A 20,858-nucleotide genomic window follows, 5' to 3' on the forward strand; every position below is an offset into this window, starting at 1 on the left:
AGTGACAAGAACTCGTAGTCTGGCTTTGCGGACCCCTGGACAGAATTAGAGCAGAACAACCCACCCTGGCAATCTGATGGATGAAAGGTAATATCTCACTTATTCAGGTTAGTGAAGATGAAACACCTCATTTCTCCCAGCTATTTTACAGAATTTTTTGAAATTTGAATTTTAACACACGTCTCTATGGGGAATTATTTACCCGTGTGAGCCCTACACTGTACCACTTCCTTTTTATCCTTCTCTTGCAACCACCGACCACTGGCGCATGGGGTGGATGAAGAGGAAAAACAAAAAAAAATGATCTGCTGCCCTCACGTGGTACATGATCTTGAGTTGCGTCACGATGATACTTGCCGTGATATAACGTGCTGTATTTATATACACAGTGATTTCGTAACACCAAGTGCTGTAACAAGCTGCTGTGTTTTATCATATTTCTCCGTTTATTTAGAATTCATAGCTAAAAGAATGGCATCTTCACTATTGAGAGCTAGGTTGGGTCTTCACTGCTGTGGTAAGTCATTTACAATGGACTTCTCTGTTGTAGGTAGCGCAGCTTCTTTCTCGCAGAATTATTAAGCGAAGCGCCCGGCGCCCCACTACACAATACTGACTACCTCCGCCAGAGTTTCGGCGGGTTGCCTTCGGAATTTCCGGTGAAATCTGGATCTGGATCTGAATTAGTTAACGGCTTAGACTGAGCAACGCTGGGTACCCAGAGTGTCATTCAGCCTTAATATGTAATGCGAAGCTAATTGTAACAAATATGAATAAAATAACAATCTAGACATTTATTTTCATCCCATGATAATGATAGTATTAGTGATAGACAGTCTACTCTCTCTAACAGTAACACGTTAGACCTTATGTTTTTAGGCTATACCGGTACGCGGTATTAGCCTGGCCAGACCGCTGTGCAAAGCACAGCAGTCTGACATGATAGATACTATTACCAAGGAGCTACTACAGACATGGAGTCCCATCAAGCCAACCTTCTTTGATCTAGCTTCGATGCCGCTCCGAGGAACGCGCGTATACGCAGCGGGGAGCCGAGCGTGATTTACGACAACTGTGTCCACGTCCGTGGCATAATCGCCCGGGTTTGGCGTTTCTATCGCACGCTTTGGTGGTTTCCGCACTGCGTTGTGATAAACATTACGGAGCGATCGCGTTTTCATCGGGGAAAACCCACTTGTAATCCGTAATTCGGAAATGTGTGTTTGAAGGGGGAAGTGCGGAATTGGTTGATATTTGTGCGGTTTCTGGGAGACACTGCATAATGCATGCGATCGATCGCGTTCGAACTGCTTGATTTTGCTTGTTCAATTCGTTGTGTACCGTCCAAACATTTATTTTTTTGTTCGATATGGCGGGTTTTGACGATATTGCGGACAGTGAATTGTGTAACCTGTTTAAATCGAACAGTTGGAATTGGTTCCCGATGATTCTGAGATTGATTCAAGCAGAATGTCGATTTTCATTGTATTTTTGGCCTCCCCAAATCGGTCTTTATACACCAATTCTACACTACAGTACAGCACTACAGCTACAGGTACCCACCTGCATGTTTTCGTGTCCGTAGTTGTGAAAATATGAGGGAAAGCAAGGAGCTACTACAGTACTATTACTAAAAAAAACTAGCTCCTAGGGAAAAGGAACAGACCATGGCATGGGATGGAAAGGTAAAGGAGAAAGCCGAAACGGCTTAAATTTACTGATTTAAGTTTTAACTCTAGATCTAGTTAAGAGTTTCATTGGTGACTTGGCTTGGGAAAACATGACAAAATGAGATTCTACTGTATTACCTGAAATGTTCGCGATTTTATTTTCACGAATTTCGTGAGTTAAGACATGACTGAGTATCACATATTTATTTTATCAAGCTTCTTACTCTAAATTTTGATCTATAGTAAACTAAGTAACAATTTAGTTTTATTCATATTCTTAGACTTAAGTTAAATCTTAAGAATAAAGTTAATTAATCGTGATGAACGGATAATCGTATTCGTAATCAAGTCTGAGTCTGGGCAGAGATCAAAACTTTGTCATGAATTGACGACTAACACAAATATGAACAAATGGGACTGTATGAAGACGTGAGCAGACGACAGTGTCGCCCACCGTCAGCTCACTTCCAGTGCATTTTAATATGTGTTGGCACCTGTTGGTACTCTTATGCTCGGTTGCATTCGAAAGGTTGAAGTATCCTCTTTCGAACGAAATTTCTTTAAAAGTTCCCACAAAAGTCATATTTCATGCAGAGGAATTTAAAAAGCGAAGGTAATATGGATCGTATTCGTAATCAAGTCTGAGTTTGGGCAGAGATCAAAACTTTTTCATGAATTGACGACTAACACAAATATGAACAAATGGGACTGTATGAAGACGTGAGCAGACGACAGTGTCGCCCACCGTCAGCTCACTTCCAATGCATTTTAATATGTGTTGGCACCTGTTGGCACTCTCATGCTCGGTTGCATTCGAAAGGTTGAAGTATCCTCTTTCGAACGAAATTACTTTAAAAGTTCCCACAAAAGTCATGTTTCATGTAGAGGAATTTAAAAAGTGAAGGTAATATGGCATGTTTTTATACATATTTCATCATAACTCACCCATCTCAGGTCCAAATTTCGCGAAATAACGACTACCAGATTCGAAATTTCGTTGTGGATTCGATGATTTCGATTGCGCATACTAAAATGGCTAACTTATGGACTGCGCATGCATAAAAGAGACGTGTGTTTGTTTCGACAATTTTTACTCTCCTCCACTAACGGACAGAGCTGCGGCATCGAACTTGATCTTGAAAGCGCGCTGCAGCTGTCACCGGGGGCAAGATTTTGGTGATAACGTCGCTGCGGCACTTTGAAGTTAAGCGCGTTGCGTAAAGAGTTCGGTCGTAAATTACTCTGTTGGGACTCCATGTCTGTAGTAGCTCCTTGCTATTACTAGTGTTTAAATGTTGTAAACGACCGTCGCTATTGACGGCAAAATCACATAAAATGTCTTTTATTTTGTTTGATTTTAACATTTATAAAGATAATTTTTACCACTCACCTACGTCGTATTTTGCTGATGGTGGAGTTGAATTTGGTGTTTCGTTGGTATCCAGACCTTATTGTTGAATTTTTCGGAGTAAATTTACAGTTTAGATTGTGCGGTGGCATCTTTTTCTTCGAGAGCTTCACAAAATCAATGAAGTACCACGCATGCGCAACCAGAAGTGGTAGTGTTTTACGTAAGCCCGTGCGTTTTGTGTGTTATGCAAAGCACTCGTATCTGCGCGTGCTGCTCCGGCAATGGTTTGACGTTTGCATGTGTCATATCCGCTCTCCGACTAGCGCATGAATACTTGCGACTAGCTCATGAATATTTCCGACTTGCTACGTTGTAGTATATAGACCGATTCTGTGACGCGCTATGTGTATTTTTGGCATGGGCAGCGCCATTACTGCGGTGTCTCAGCCGACCCCCCCCCCCTCTCCCCACCCTTCTCACGCGCACGGAATGAAAAACTGATGCATGGTTGTTTTAGCCAATGGGCGTCTCGTACTGAGTGTGCGAATGCTTGCTTAGTGCGCGAACCTTTGTTACAAGTGCGTGATAAAAATGTTGCCCGTGGGGTGGGGGAGAGGAGGGGGATCGGCTAAGACACCTCAAAATGAGCTTATGGCTGCGCCCAGTGCCACAAATTGTCTGCTGCCCTCAACGAACCCGAATCTGTCTATACGAGAGTGACTGTAGCTCATGAATATTTCCGACTAGCTCATGAATATTTCAGACTCGCTACGTTGTAGTATACGAGATTGACTACCATTCAAATAACACGCAGAAGATGAGGAGTGAGCAATACGGACGCTTACAGACCTGATTTTAGTCATGGATTTCGGCGAGTTTTTGACGTAGTTAAAAAAAAAAATCGCATACCAATTATTGAATGAATATCATAGATTATGGGGATTCCTTATATTTTAGTTTTCTACAATTAATAAAGATATTCATGAAGGAAACGTACACCCACCACTGAAAATGACAACGTTTACTATAGAGTAGACGTGCAGCTGCTGTCGCTTCGCGACAGCGGCTGCGTGTAGTATACCGGTATATGAAAATTGGGTGAAGTTAAATGATATACAAATTTTGTATTTGTACTGACCAAGGCAAGGGCAGAATCAGATTACTGATAAATGGGCAATGAGTTTACATGAAGTAATGAATCAGAAATTGAACTAGAAATGAGAGGTAATTCTCTAACTTCTCACATTATTGACAATATTGTATGTACCATATTCTGATAAACTTCTCTTTTTGTTTCAGCATCTGTAACAAGACGAGCATTACTCACTACTCCGGCAAGGTGTGCCTCCACGTCTGGTAACCAGGGCAACGGTGATCAGCAGCCTCCGGGCAAGGCCCCTCTGAAGAAAGCCTTCACCCCTACCGGCAAGCACGACACCCAGATGCCAGAGAGGCACCGGGATGCGGAGAAGGAGCCACTGCAACCGTTTCCGGACGATGTGAACCCAGTGACGGGCGAGAAAGGGGGACCACGAGGACCGGAGCCCACCCGATACGGGGACTGGGAGAGGAAAGGAAGATGCATCGACTTCTAGTGGAGGATTGAGAGACCTACCCAGACTTCCTTCCAATATTAAGTGGACAGTGAATGATGGTTACTTGCTGATTTAAGTGATGATGTTATTCAAGAGGAAAAGCATTATTCAAGTATGGTGCCCATGGCATTCGTCCACCTTGGCCCTTGAGAGACAGATTTGAACGTGTGTGAGCTTTCGTTTATGAATAGTGTGGCCTTTATAGACGCCATTTTTCATGTCTTACTGTATCCCTGTCAGTGACACAAATGAAGGATTTGCTCGTCAGTATTGATATATCGATGTGTTCCATCTACAGTGCACTCCTGTTCTAACGAACACAGTTATAACCAAATTACGGCTGCAACAAAGCAAACATTCAGGCCACAGCACTACCTGCTCTCTGTTTGGTATTGTTTTTTTTTTTTGTTTTTTTTTTTTTATTGTAGTGCAATTTCGATGTAACGAAAGAAAACTGCCGGTCCTGAGGACTTTGTTATGACGGGAGTTCCCTGTTTATTTAAAGGGATGCAAGAGTGGACAAATGGTCTCCCTTGTTTGGCTTGTTTAGACAGAACCGTGTGCAATGCACACAATACACTTGTGGAGGATTTGTAAACATCTAAGCAAACTTCCCCATATGGTTCAAGGGGAAAAATGCAGATCATGGTGCATCTTTACTAATGATTTTTGAGAGCTTGCTTGAGCCTGTAACATCACACCTGCAGTTTTATGTAAAATGTGAAGTAGGTATAATATGCACCTTGTGACTCAGTAGTGCTGTACTAAATTATAGTAATTATGTCAGGTGATGATTACAATTGAAAGTTAATGTGATAGAATGTGCAATGAAATTAGTGAACTAGTGTAGAACTTTCATAAACACGTTTGATTTTGATGGTCAAGGGCACATTGCTTCTGAAAGCAGTGGGTAAAGTAAACCAAGGCTACAAACAAGTCCAAAAGGTATCACATCAGGATCACATGACCCACTCACTATTGCAGAATGTGATGATTTGGATTAGATGTTGTCACAGCTTTATCATTTAGTATCAGCTGCTCATCTTAGAACTGTAATGTCCATTCACATATTGACAGTTTTGCAATACACCACCGCCTTTGCCCAAACAAAACCAGACTCCTATGTACCCCTCACATCAATGTTTGTTACCAGGCTACCAGTGGTAAACAACAACATCAATGTTTGTTACCAGGCTACCAGTGGTAGATGACAACATCATAAAAAAGATGAGAGCATATGAAAGCACATATGAAAACAGTCAGTGTGAGTTGGAACACATAGAATTTGTGTGGCTTGTTTATGTATACATGTAAAAGGTCAGTATTTGCGCAGGAATTTTGACTTTTACATTTTTATCCTACATATGGATTGGTAATTTGGTGGCACTATGCAGCCTCAGCTAGTGTGTCAGAAAACAGTATAATGATATTGTAGCATAAATGAACGTCGGCACACCTTTGCAGTGATAAACTTGCCATTCTCTGAACAGGTGTTTGATGTTTTCTTGGTAGCCATAGTTCTGTGACGATAAATGTTAATCGAATAATAGAATGATATCGAATGATTGTTTAAATGCACGTAAAGGCTCAGTATTGTGCAGGAATTCTGACATTTACATTTTGTCCTCCATGTTTGTGAGTAATTTGGTGGCACTGTGCAAACTGAGCCAGTTTGTCAGAAAATAGTACATGAGTACATGTACAGTATAAGGATGTTGTAGCGTAAAGTGTGAAGAGACGTCTTGTGTGTGTCATGAATCCCGTTTCTGACACTATGTGTAACCAAATATGATGATGATTCATTTTCCCTGACACTATTAGAACCAACTATTCCTCCTGCAGCTTCAACCTTCCAGTCCAAAATAATCCAGTGGATGTACCTTACTTAGCACATGTCGTTCCTACAGACATACGTAAACTCATGTTCCCTTGACACAATTCTTTTCAACAATTGGTCAACTCAGTATGCTTAACCATATTCTGGATGAATGTCCAAATGTACCACAAATATGTGTCCTTAGTCAGTTGGGCATGTTTATAATTATTGTCCGTGTACGCCCACACTTACCGAGTCCCAGTCTGTTCATTTCTCTTTGATGGTATCTTTTACAACTTTCAGGAATTCACTTTTTGTAGTTAGGTACCACTCCATCCTCTAAGTCCACGTCCGTCTAGGGCACAAGACCAGTGTCTCGGTAGTACTGACTTTGTTGATGAGATTGGCCCCTTTTCCTTGATGTAGTCAACCTAGGTCTCTCCTGAATGATATCTCCTTTTACGTCAGGTGGTGAAACCTGAATCTTGATATTGCTGGTCCCCGGGATCTCAACTGGCGGTGCTGCATCCTCACACACCTCTCGCCTCCTCCTGCATGTCAGATCGATGAACCCATCATCATAGTCAATCTACTGGTCTCTCAATGGGGTGCTGCCCTTCTCTGGGTGGTGCCAGGGAGGGGTTGAAACAGGGGGGCGTTGCGGAGACCAGTTTCTGCTTACTGCTATCCATCGAGGTTGCCTTCCCAGTCTTTACGGGCACTTAAACTGGTGACGTGAGGTGCACCTGTACCAGAGCCCTGTCAGAGGCATGTGTCCCATGATGTCGTTCCAGCTCTTGTTCGTGCAGGGTCTGGAATGATCACCAATCACATCTGTATTTCGGTGTCTGGGGATGGTACTCATGCCTTTTTGTCGAGGCCCTACTATAAAATCAACGTCAGCACACTTCCATGATTTGTCCTTGGTAACCATTGTTCTGCACAAACAACAAACGTTTAATGAACTTAATTAAATGATAGATTTTGCTATTACAAAATTACAGGATGGTATGCATGTGAATGACCAGTATGTGCGAAACTGGTATTTGACACATTTCACATTCTCAACGACTTCTCCCTCCTCCTCGTGTTGCCTGCCGAGCTCTGGTGATGCTGCTGTCAGTGTCATAGCGAATTAGTGATACTCGAGCTTGAAGACCTCTTCCGTTGACCAGTATAAGTTTGTGGAGTCCTGTACTGTAACTCAGCCAGGGTGACACTTCTGATGGCTCCAGGCCCTTGTGGTGGAGATCCAGGCAGTTGCTCCTTTGACAATGGGCAGTTAATGGTGGGGACATTATCTCTGTTTGTGCCACATATTGGACATCTGTATGCCTGAAGTGTGGGGCAGGTCGTTCAACCATCCTCCGACTTAGGCTGGTGTCTGGTGTACACCAGCTCACTCTCCCCATTATTTTTGCAGAACACACACCAGGAGACTACACCAAGAGGCCTACCACTATCCATGGTCCCAACTCGTCCTTGGCTCTTATGAGATAATAAACTTTGCTCAGTTTGGTGATGTCTGGTAGTAGAGGAGGGATGCCAGTCATCTGATGACTCACTCTCCCGTTGTTGCAGCGGCTGTCATAGGTTGGCGGAGTTCCAACAGTGATACCATTCTGCTGAAAGACAGAGTGATAGTTGCTCACCTCCTAGTCACTGGAATCGTCCCATTCTGCCACTGTTGACACTAGATTATTGAGTCCTAAGTATTTGATGAATGGGAAGTGCACCTCCTGGAAGTCAAAATAATGGCTGCTCATTTCTCGGTCCTCAACTATGTGTCTTTTCACCATTGCCACACCAACTTGCTGAGACTAAAAGTAATTATGGAAGAGATTGTTCATGGCTCCTTTAGATGATACTGCAACACATCGCTCTGATTTCCTTGGAGTTCAGATTAACAACAGTAACATTAATCATGAATGGCGACCCCATGAGCTTAATCTTGGCCATTGATTTGCCTTTGGTCTGCAGTGGAATATCATCTGGCTGATGTACTGTATGTTTCAGAAATTGTGTCAAAAATGGTGGTTGACATGAATGAGATGAACCTGTGTTGATCAAGAAGGTTATTGGCTGCCCATTAATTTTGGAGTTGATGAACAGACCTCGATGCTTACCGTCTTCAGCAGATTCTATTGGTTGCGCTTGCTCTATTTGATTGGGTGGTCTCTTTAGTGCTGGACCGATATTGCTTTGTAGTCCTGCTGGTCCCTGGTTCTGGCAACTGCTCACTGGGGGTCGTTTTTCATTTTGTCCATATGGACAAAGTCTCCATCCATAGCCCACCTCATCACAACTGTAGAATCTCCGTTGGTCTCTTAGTGGTGCACTGTGAGCCCAGCTGTAATTTTGGAAGGTGGCAATCCTGTCTCCAGTGCCCCATTTGGCCACAGTTGGAGCACCTGTCACTCTGGTAATATCCTACCAGAGGAGCTGGTGCTTTTCCACGAGATGCTGTTGTGTTTTACCGTTGGGTTGGCAGACTCGGCTCTTGAGATGAGAGCCTCCAATGCTCTAGTCATCTTGCCTGCCACACCCTGTATCTCTTTTGGGATACAATCTCCCCCTTTGGTGTAGCACCATCATCTTTCAGAACTCTGCTGTATTGCAGTGCCTGGGTTGCCTGGGTTGGTGTTCTTGGGTATCTTTGGAAGGTTATTGTTCGTGCTGGGAGATAACAGGTTCTTTTTCTTGTCCATTGCTGATATAACTCATAACTCAGCGGAAAATAAGTCAAGTAAAGTCAAGTCCAATGAAAAACACAAGTATAAAACAGTTTTGCTGGGTTTTGGCAAGAGGGGAAATATTCCTACATTCTGCAGTCATACGTAGATCATCTTGTCCACGGCAAAGCATTCGAAATCATAACTCTGGGATATGTTTCAAGGCGATGCAATTCACTGAGATACGTTTTGTAAATACAGTGATATTGTGTAAATTTCAAGAATAAAATGAGGAATGTTAATACATGTATTGAAAGTCATTTGATGCCCTCAACTTTGTTTCCTGTTGTATTTCTCTCTCTCAAGTGATTTTCTCCACCGGGGTTGACTGAATTATGCTTTTTTTTTGTCTTCAGTTTTAAACATGAGAATTAGTGAAGAGTGTTATGTGCAAGTCCAGGGGGAGAGCTGTGAGCGGGTGATATCGTAACTTCATGTGATTTGCGTGTTGTACTGTATACGCCAAATATTTTGCAAGGTTTTTATTTTCGCGAATTTTGTGAGTGAAGTGCTATTATTCAGGACTTAATTGATACAAGAAAATGTTCACTCTGATCCCAACATGAATGTGATGTGCACACATACATTTCTTCATTCAGTGCTGTTCTCCCCGATCGTGTTCAAAATCGAATCACTCGCAAAATCGTGGGGAAGTCCCGATTTGTGAAAAATCAGACTCGCTTAATACATATGGTGTATACATCCAGTGTCATGACCGTTACCTTGATTTCATGAGAGCATGCAAAACTTTTAAAAACATTTAGTGACTAGTGACTTATCAAAGTCTAATATTTACGAAACTTGTACGCATGTACCCACCAATTTATTTTACTTTGCTCGTACGTGGAAACTGAAATTGGCAATTCACTTTCACCTCGGGTATTGAACAGTTTGAAAGCAAATTTTTAGTGTAAGTTGTATCCTGTTTGTCCTCTTGTGTGGCCTCGGGGGAAGTTTTTTAACAAAAACAGGATAGCTATGTGAGTGAGTTTTATCAATACACTATACAGCGAATTTATTTATCTTCCGAGTAGTGTAACTGCATTTTGGAGATGCTCAAAATGGCCTCCAGGTTGCACACCTGTGACGCCAATTCAAGTGTGCATGCTCAAACAAAATATGTCACTGGTTTTTTCACTGCTGGCCAATAGAGTCATCCATGGATCAGCATTAGATTCAACTATGATATAATATGTCTACACATCTACAGCAGATAGCATGCTTGTTTTGATTGTTCTACTTGAGGTATAAAGAGTACAGATATCTTGTGTGTGTGTGTATGTGTATTTTTTTTTGAATGTACAAAGTACTTAAGACTACCATAAATAAATAAATGAATATATATATATATATATATATATATATATATATATATATATATATATATATATATATATATATATATATATATATATATACAGGGCTCAACACTAACGGTGGCCCGGTGGCCCAGGGCCACCAAAAACGCACGTCGGGCCACCAAAATTTCAGAAATGAAGTATTTGGTGGCCTGATCGGGCCACCAAAAAAGGTCGGATGTTTGCCTTTGGGCCACCAAAAATAAAAGTGTGGAGCCCTGATATATATATATATATATATATTATACATATATACTCACTTTTGAATGTATAAAGTACTTGTAGCCTTCAACAGTTCAGGCTCCAAAAGACTACCATAAATAAATAGATAAATATAATATATATATATATTTATATATATATATATATATATATATATATATATGTATATATATATCTAAATATATATACAAATGTACATACATTCATTTATATACACACACGTTATACTGTAAAAGTGGAAATTTTCGCACATTTTGCACAACCAGAAACTAGCGCGAAAATAAAGCACATGAATATTTTTGCTTGCCATATATGTTAACAGTAGTTGATGTTTTGATTCCACGGAATTAAAAACCAGCGGAACTCTTCTAATCCGGCTGAGCGCGAAAAAATTAGTTGCATAAAAATATCCACTTTTACAGTACATGCAAATGGAACCCCACAGTGAGTTATATATCTCACATTTTACATTACACATGCTAATCTACTTTGCAAGCATTGATGCATATTTTTTTAAATTCTTTTCATGTTTACTTTCAATTTTGACAATCCGACAAATGTTCATCTAAGTGAAATCAGATACTCAAAGGAAGAGGCACACACTCATCAGATCCAATCAAAAGGAGTTGTTTTTTAATAATTTTTTTTTGAATTGATAATGATTGATATATTTATATATATTTATGTAGTATCAATGGATCTGTACAATGACAAAACATCTGGGATACATGTTACAACAATGAACCACTTTTCGACACCTGGTTGTACATATTAGTCAGATAAAGTCTTTTTTATCCTTTTTTTCTGTCAAATAAATTCCCTCTCTGACAGTAGACATGTATCACCAACAAATAGTAGAATATTGCTTTGAAGGAAAATGTGTGACGCTCAATTATGATCTGTACATTATGTAAATGTCGACCAAATATCAAAGTTGAGATTAAACATGGTGAAAAGTATAACTTCTTGTGACAAGCTTAGGTACATGTATATCAATGAACACAGACGTAACAAAAACATACTTCAGATTTTAACAAATTCTCCATTTACACTGATTGATTGATATCTCAATGATCAAATTCAGAATAGATTGTAACATGGATGACAGAAATGACAATCCAAAATAGTTGAACTGACAAAGTTGCGGATTGTTCTTCAACTGCTCTGTAGTACAAAAGATTACGAAAGTGACAAAATTATTGACAACACTATAATGACAGACCGACCGTTTTCTGGCCCATATCATGCTTCATGCGTGTCACAGATACTGATATAATACACTGTAAAAATGACTGAATTACACTTTTACAAAAAGACTGAAGGCAAAGAAGATCTGATCAGAACGATTAATTGTAATGAGTATTGCAACAACAATTGTCATATTACTTGAATCTCAATAAAGATGTAACACCGACATTCAGTATTTGCGATAGTGAGTTGTTACGTTACGGATCACTGGAGCTGCAATGGGTGTATGTGCACTTCAGATAGTTGAGGCCTACAGTGTGTCAATGGAGACGCCTTTCGTGGGAAAGGAGAAGAAATTAGTTCCACTGACAAAGTGCACATCATATATTGCTAGGAAATGAAAAAAAAAAAAGAGAGACCGGCATTTTACGTAGGAAATATCACAACTCATGATGACCGCAGGAAGTTGCTACGCTCGTGTAGAGCAAAGTTAACTCTTTGTGTAAACCCCCTTTAATATGTGTGCCACATTATTCTGGGACCGCAATGCACAAGCACTTTTGGAGCACATTCTGTTTTTTGAAAGCCATGTAACTTTTCATGGAAGTGTCCATGCTAGGAACGCAGTCCAGCTGAAGTGTGGAGAAAATTATAAGTTTTGCTGTGGAATGTCAATTTCAGGACAACTATGGCTGTGACACTTTAAATGTACCGTAGTATATTGCGATTGAGCGACTGATTTCAGCCAAATATGCAAAGTTGGCACACTTTAAATCAAGAGGGGCATGCAAACGTGGCGCACAAAGGGTTAAACAATGTGATGCTACAACCCAAAGTAAGACAAATTAGCCAATGTGTAGGTAGCACGTAATCGGGGTTCATCACTGTAATTTGAACAACCCTCAACATCTACCCAAATTATCTGGAGATGAACTTCTTTAAAGTGCAGCTATGTCTCACTACTGTCGCGGATCGCGGATCTCTGGAACCCAATCTATTACATCAAAGTAGAGAGACAGTACATGAACATCCATTTCCTCGCCAAAAAGACATAAACTTTGAATACTGTACACACCATGTGTTTTGTGAATAGGGAAGTGCTCGACAATATATAATGATTCATTCGCAGAGAGACTACATGACGAACTTTGCATCCACGAGGAAGATATTGCTAGAAAAATTTAGAAATTAGTAAAATGGGTACAAAATCTCTACCCTCCCCCCCCCCCCCCCCATGATGAGTAACTAAAGGAGAACAAATAGAAATGGGCAAGATATCGTGGAGTTTAGATATTGATGAATAACGGAATCCTTTTTCTTTCCGTGTCTGTGAGGATGTCCACAAGACACTTGTATAATACTGGTATACAAATGACCCATTAGTTTGAGTAGGTTGGTAGTAATTGTGTACACAAAGTACCTCTGAATTATTTGAACCAACGAGGCGCAGCCAAGAGAGTGTAGATTATTCAGAGGTACTGGGTGTACACAATCCCTACTGACCCCACAAAAAGCAAATCATGAGTCATCTTTTTTTTTAAGAGAATATATCGTTTGAAAATTCCTAAAACTATGCTTCAACATGCCTGCTACCTGCAGTTTATGGGATGCATGGAAAAATTATGTGTTCAGTAATTACCGGATGTATGGTTATGGAAAATGGCATGACTGCAGTTGGTGAGAAATGATAGCATGGCAATTGACCAATCAGATTGGGAGAATTCATAACCCATGCTATAATACAGTTTGTTGCAAATGTTATGACTTTGATCCTCATCAATGTGATGATTTGCAACCAACATGGATAAACCAAACCAAAATGTCATGACTTCAGTGTCATCCTATGACTGCATGTCATAAAAGAGGTACTTTTTTATTTAACCCATTTCATACTGAATTCTGAAATGCCCTTGGACTTAATTCTCAGGCCACTAGGTTCCCGTATGGAACGTGTTAAGAAACAGACCGCACAGACTTTGGAGTAACGAAGCCATTCGTTATCTGAGAGGAAGCGTAAACAGAACTTGTTACGTTAACCATTCCAACAGTGTCCTTGGCTTAGCGCTCAGCAATCCTTACTCTTTCACTTCTACAAATGCTATTACACAGAGGATTAAGTCCACATGGATGCATAGATCTTGCTAATATTATTACACCCAATAATTCTGGAGGTTTGGTACAGAACAAAGCACATTTGCCGCAAGTCCTGCGTTGACACAAACTATCCGTACCAGGTAAGGATCACTCCACAACATAAATATGGACAGGCTGCAAACACCAGCTGCCTGATCCAAACATAAGTTGCAATCCTAATATTTCCCACCTGTGGTAAAGAACTGGCCCACTCTCTTGCTGTTTGGAAACTGTAGAAAGATATCCCTTTCCAATATGTGATATCAAAACATGAATACGCAAAAATTCTCTCTGAAACTTCAGACAAGTGAAAGAACTTGTTGCGTAAATGAAGTGCCTAAAGCAACAGGTGACTGAGATGGGGTGAGCAAGCGTTTGCATGGGTGTTTTAATCTGGAAGTGTTTGTGTTTGTGAAGGGACAGTACAGAATGGGGGTCATCTTGAAACACTGCACACTGTGGTACAGAAGTATAAGAAGTCTACTTTTCTTTTTTTCTTTCTGTGGAAACAAGAATGGGATACTGGCTGCAAACGCTGAAGAAAAAAAAAATGCTTTGATTTCTCATTGGCAAATTGAAATTCACCTGACAGAGGTTTCTAAATACCTTTATGATGCCCAAAATATTATCAATAGATCAAAGTTTTGAGGTTGGAGCAAAGAAGAAAGGTTTCTCCAATACTTGAACATACTGTGGAATGCAGAAATTCAAAGAGAATGTGAAACATGTTTTTGATATTGATTGACCAATCATTTGGCTGTGTAGCACTTGTGCTGCTCAAACTGAATGAAATTTCAGTCAAAGGCCAAGTAACAACAACAGAAAATATCTAAAGAGAAGATATCAGAATGTGATATAGTAATCGCACAGTGATGCTGTTTTGCAATGTGTGGGGTTGCAAAATTATCGGACCGAAATCTGCAGACTGGATGGAAATCATGAGGCAACATAGCTCCACATACATAGCTGTGTCAGCGGGAAGTACACCAAAGGCTACGCTTTCATGCAAGGAACTTACTTCACTTCCCTCTTTCTCTCCCCCCCCCCCCCTCACTTTCTTTTTACCAAGATATAATAGGTCTTGTACAAGTTAATACCTGCGATGTAGATCTGAAGGAATTGCATGGAACACTGCACATGAAATGCATGTGTGTTGGGCTAGAATTATCGTAAACATTCCTTTGTGCTCTGTAAAGAGAGCAAAATCATATAGTTTATCTTTTTTCTTTTTTTTAATCTTCCCATGCTTCCCTCTGACCCCGTCTTGCATTTTATCTACCAAGAAATGCTGGAGTGCCTAGTTTGAATATTCCCTTGAAGTTGTTGACTTTGCCTTTGAGCATGGAACGTGTAATATCCATCTGGTGAAAAAAAAAGAGAAAAAATAACGGACTCACCCACTGATTATGTGAACAGTGAAAAGTGTGGTCTTCATACAATAGCACCTAGATGTTCCAAATAAGCGGATAAATATTGCAACAGTACATATATATAGATAGATTCATTTATATAAATTTACAAATAGATTGATATATGTATCATTTTCTCTATTCCAAGTAATACAGCAACAGAGCACTAAAGGCAAGTCAATCGATACTTCTTTTCTTCAACTGACAATACACAAAAAGGATTTTTTTTTTTCAAATACATTGAGAAAAAGGTCTACAAATCTGTACATTGAATGCAACGATGATCACCACATTTCAAAAAAAGTCTGAATGTTCACATTCTCTCTACAACACTGCTTCTTCATCATACCAAAACTTGCTGACTGCAGAATGCAACTACCTTAACAGCTTACTAGCAATTTCACGAGCAAAGAAAACTGGTTTGACTCGACTTTTTTTCTTCTCTGCTCACAAATCTCTCTGTGATCTACCAATGAAAACAGGAAAAAAAGAACAAGGTACGACAAATAACCGAATGGTCAAAAAGTACCAACTTTGTTACAACGTATCAATAGCTATGCATACGGGTCCAAGGATACATGTAGCATGGTTGTATTGCAACCATTCGTTCTATGTACACAAAAAATGTTGTAAATGATCAGAAGGGAAGCAACATAGCACACACTTTTTTCCAACCTGTGCCGACATAAAAATAATGTTGAATAGAGAGAGTGAGAGACATCAAACACCAAGTAAAATGACACATTCACATTGGTGCACACTTTTAAATCACAACGGAACAGATTTACACAATCAGCAGAGGTGTTAAATCCTGGGTTTTTAAAAATGACTTCATTTGGTGTCTTATACAATGGCGTTAAGACATTTTCCCCCACCTCTCATTAAGCAAATGCTAAGGAACACTTCAACATCTTATTGTGTCTCCTCACATGCGATGATTATTCACCGACTTTATTTGTGGGTCTACAAGAGTAGACGTAAACTGTGCAAACTTGGGAGTCTCTAGAAACTCTGAGACAGTCAAGACAGCGTTCCGCCAGGCTTCCTACAAGCCAGGGAAGGGACGGAACAAAACTGCCGCCAATTTTGTTCTGTTTTGTTCCGCTCATACTGTAGGGTTTTTGAAAGCACAAAGAATTCAAATGCTGCGCAACAGCCACCGGCTTCTCGACAGATCACACCCATAGCAGTGTGTGTGCCCTAAATCACTTAACAATTGGAGTATTCGCAGCTCCTCGTGCAGAAATCTCTCCTGCGTATGAAAGATAACAAAATAGGAATGAGTCAAGAGGTTGTGCACATGAAGTTAAAGAGTTCAAACACTTAGGCACTTAGATTTAAAGGGGGACATCCACCCCTCATAGAAAAAAAAGGAAATGAGGTACGTTTATGTCAGTTTGGAAAAAATTTCATCGATCAACAAAGCCCCCTCCCCATCCCGCGAATTTCGAGCCTCAGCTCCGCCCCTGGTCTCCGCCCTCTGACCGCCGCTCTGACTTGAGTCGCACGAACTCGCGGGCGACCTCGTCGTTGGTGCGCTGTGACAGGATGCGTAGGATAGTCCCACCCGTGTCGTTGACGTGCAGCTTGCGGCCCAGCGTGCTGACGCAGGCGCAGCTGCCACATTCCACGATGGTGTGGAGCTGAAGTACGCCAATCCCGATGAGGTGGTCCTCGCGGGCAAAGCAGTAGTCTTTGACGCAGAAGTGGAGCTCGTACGAACTTGGCTCATCCTCGTTGCCAAGGATACTGTGAGGGAAATTCACAAACAAACATTTCCACCAATGTTTGGTATTTTGCAAAAGAAAAACACAAGTCAATTTTAAGCACTGTAAAACATCATATATTCACGGCATGAAATTTTTGCAAATTGGAGCCGACTGCCTTTTTTGCGGCATGAAATTTTCACGAATTGCCACTGTCATTTAATGCATATAGCACAGACAAAAACTTTCACGTGCATTTTAATTTCGCGAATCTTGGCGCTCGCAAAATTTGCAAAATTAAAATGCACACGAAAATTTGTTTTACAGTATTTTCCTTTTACGTCATCTGATTTTTTCATTTTTCAATTAATTTGTTGTTAATAAGATGTTTGTGATGTCTTAACACGTTGAGGATGAGTCCCGAGTATACTCGGGCAGGTGTCTATGGGAAATGCGTGTTGTAGCAAAATCAAACCGTCCTCGGTTAACATTAAAGTTATATTTTCCTTCCCTAAAAGAAACCCAACATTTTAGTGTAGAAAGAATAGTTTCAGCTCTCTTCTGGTAGGCATTTTGAATAATGAGTCAGCATTTTTCTCTCAGAGGTCACTGTCAAATAGAAAATATATCTCTACTCTTTTGATTGATTACAATTATTTTCCCCTCAAAACTGAACTCATCAACATTCATATCTACTGTGGATAACCACTGCTTCCTCCGAAGCAAAGAATCCTAAACATAATCAAGGTTATCCAATTCCAGAGCATTGTGATATTCCCTCCATATTTTGAGGACAACAATTAGAACTGACTGCACCAACAATGTTGCTTACTACTGGGTTCGAAAGAGCCAAAATTGCAATAAATGAATCTAAATGGCAGCTTCAGATTTAAGAATAAAGGGTAAACATTGCCATTTGCAACAAGCTTGGATTTTTACCCATAACGCATTGAACTACATGTAGGTGAGCTGAATTTAAAGCAGCTACTCCCCCCCCCCCCCATTAACCCTAATGATGTGAAAATACCATGAACTCACAATTGGAAGGTCTCGTTGTACTTGGGTGCCCAGTTGTTGGCCTTGGATTTGGTGGAGTGCTTGCGCCGCTTGTCGCTCAGGTGTGGACCGATCATGTAGACCTCCACGAACGGCCGGAACATGCTGGTCGTCTGCCACCTGAGGCCATTGGCCGCCACCACTGCAGGAACGGGGAGGAAAAAAAAAATGAACGAAACCGAGGTGATGCCGTGTTGCAGGTGAACAAGATTGTGCATGATATAACTATGATTCTTGTCTCGATGAGAAAAAACATCTGGAGAGCATTTGCTTGTTTCTTGTTTGCTTTCAGTTGTCTTTTGCTGTTAGAAAGTGAAGAGAATTTCTGCACTGTGAGGTAGGCCTACATCCCATCATGTAATGAGTATGATATTGTAGGTGATTCCCTCCTAAAAGGGTCCAGCCAAAAATAGATAGATAGATGATATCAGTAGTAGTAGCACTTTATTAGGCTCTAAAATTTCCAATCATTTAGAATACTCCCACTGTATTTTAAAGAGCCTAATGCACCAGCTGTAAGAAAGGTGGCAAGCTTATCATACACAATATAAAAAAAAATAGCCATGGTGTTACAATTCAGGAAAGCATGCATGTGATAAAGCGTACATAATCACAACGGATTGATTTGCAACAACACAGTGACATGCTCCAAGGAACTTATGACTGCATTTTTGCTTTAAATCTAAACCTGATGTTTACCTTTAACATTGACCTTGTGCTCCCCGGTTCCTGGGTGTGTGAACAGGTCTACCTGGATGGAGAGCTCACCATAGGACTGACTTCCACTGGGTTGATCTGTTCCATAACATAATATATAAGAGTAAAGAAATTGTATGTCTCTAAATTGATCAGATCGACATCACATCATGACTCTACAATGGTATTATGTTATCTGAGCCCACTCAGATTCAAGTTCTCACAGACGGGTTTGCCAAACACATAAACATTTATTGGCCAATGCCAAAGTCTGACTAATCGAGAAGGTCCATTCTTAGTTTGTCATTAATACTGAGTTAGTACTCTACTCAAATGTTATTAGAGAAAGAAATATGCACACAGGCATGTCTTAATTAAGACAGCTGCACATCAATTGCGGGACTTGAATATTGTGTCTATGAAACATATATGGCGACATAGATTCGATGAATTTCTATCCACATCTAAATTGTATTCCAAAACAATGGAATGAGAACAATAACAATGAGAATCACAATAAGAGGAAAAAGAAGACGGACTTGCAGATAAAATTTGCGCTCAACTGATGAGCTTGTAAAAAAAACCTGGTGTTTGAATCTTGATAAGTTGGGGAAAAATAATCAAGCAGCTCAAATCTTTCATCAACGTCTGTCGGCCGGCGTACCTTGCTGATTCTGCGTCTGCACAAACGTTTTGATCAGCATGTCCGTGGTCTGGGTGTAGAGGGAGAGGGCGTAGCGCAGTGACTGCAGCTCGGGGCTCTTCTCCAGAAAGTTGCGCTTGAGGCCGTTCCCGGAGCCGTGGAAGTATTGCTGTGGGTGGGCAAAACAACCCTGTTGCAGACGGTGGGAAGCAACGTTAGTTGGCTCACCATTTATCTTGGATTTTGTTTTCTCTCGACAACCTAGACTCTGGGCAGAGTTTTGAGTGTTCATTTCTGCAACCTTAGAAGGTGGCTGGATAATTCCTCGCTTTTGTGGTAAAGTCTGTTTCCAGAACGCTACCAAAAGATGAACTCAAGTGGAAGGAAAAAGACTGCCCAAGTATCTGCTGGAAAGTCATAATTGTAATTTCTGTATCTTTGAATGCACACAGCTTTTACTAAGGCTCACCTAGCATCCAGTCAACTCAGTTTCCTTCTGAGTAGGGAGACTCAAACCTTTGTGACATTTGTCATCGAAATCTATTAGGATATTGATAAAACATGTCCATACATTCTCCCTTTTATAAGATTCATATGATTACTCTTCTACCTTTCAGATAAACATAATGCATCAAATAATTACTTTTGGGCTTGGGTCAGCATCTGTTCTTGCATACATAATTACAATGTTTTGTTAAGTGCATGTTTCAGAGAATGCATGTTTCAAAGAATGCATGTATACAAACATCTATGGGCATTTCTATGCTAAAAGTTATATAAATATAAAGTGGACTGCTAACTGAGCATATGATATTTAGAGAAAAAAAGAGAGGGTGATCATGCCCATTACATCAAATGAAATATGTCCTCTAATCTATTTGCCCAAGGAGAGGATGATTTATCCAAAAAAATCCCCTAAGGGTCATAATTTAGAATAATTTCACTTCGAAGAAACTGACACATATTGCTATAGCATGATATTTTCCATTAATGCAAGATAAATTGTTAAAGAAAACAAAGCATAAAGCTTAGTTGTTTGGTATAATAAACAAAATTATATTTAAAGGAAATCTATTCCCAGTGATGTCACTTGGAAAACAAGAAAAATCAATATTGGCATTTATCCTGAATAACTCATGCACTGTGTGTATGGTAATTTCATAACTACGGTTTAAAATATCTTAATATCACAGTGCATGTCTGAGAAAAATCTTTAGAAGCAGTTACTGTAAGCAGACAAGCTGTGTCTGGTGTTGTTTTTTTTTAACTTTGAAAGGAAACTA

The 20,858-nt window shown here is 40.3% G+C and overlaps 2 protein-coding genes across 2 annotated transcripts in view; one reads left to right on the top strand and one right to left on the bottom strand.

Annotated features, from left to right (window-relative positions):
* The first annotated feature begins 384 nt into the window (after positions 1-384).
* LOC140231009 (succinate dehydrogenase assembly factor 4, mitochondrial-like) lies at positions 385-4,680 on the top strand. The gene is made up of 2 exons (XM_072311160.1): positions 385-517; positions 4,321-4,680. Exons 1-2 carry the CDS (start codon positions 472-474, stop codon positions 4,614-4,616), a joined length of 342 nt encoding a protein of 113 aa, XP_072167261.1. The 5' UTR covers positions 385-471; the 3' UTR covers positions 4,617-4,680.
* A 10,543-nt stretch (positions 4,681-15,223) lies between these two features.
* Positions 15,224-20,858, bottom strand: part of LOC140231035 (protein unc-13 homolog B-like) — a 273,808-nt gene continuing 268,173 nt past the window's right edge. The window contains exons 35-38 of the mRNA XM_072311188.1: positions 19,597-19,744; positions 18,936-19,031; positions 18,219-18,378; positions 15,224-17,223 (exon numbers count right to left, since the gene is read on the bottom strand). Coding sequence (XP_072167289.1) covers positions 16,929-17,223; positions 18,219-18,378; positions 18,936-19,031; positions 19,597-19,744 — 699 coding nt within the window. The 3' untranslated portion in view covers positions 15,224-16,928. The remainder of the gene's footprint in view (positions 17,224-18,218; positions 18,379-18,935; positions 19,032-19,596; positions 19,745-20,858) is intronic.

This window comes from Diadema setosum, chromosome 7, assembly GCF_964275005.1.
Source record: "Diadema setosum chromosome 7, eeDiaSeto1, whole genome shotgun sequence".
Taxonomy (NCBI): Eukaryota; Metazoa; Echinodermata; class Echinoidea; order Diadematoida; family Diadematidae; genus Diadema; species Diadema setosum.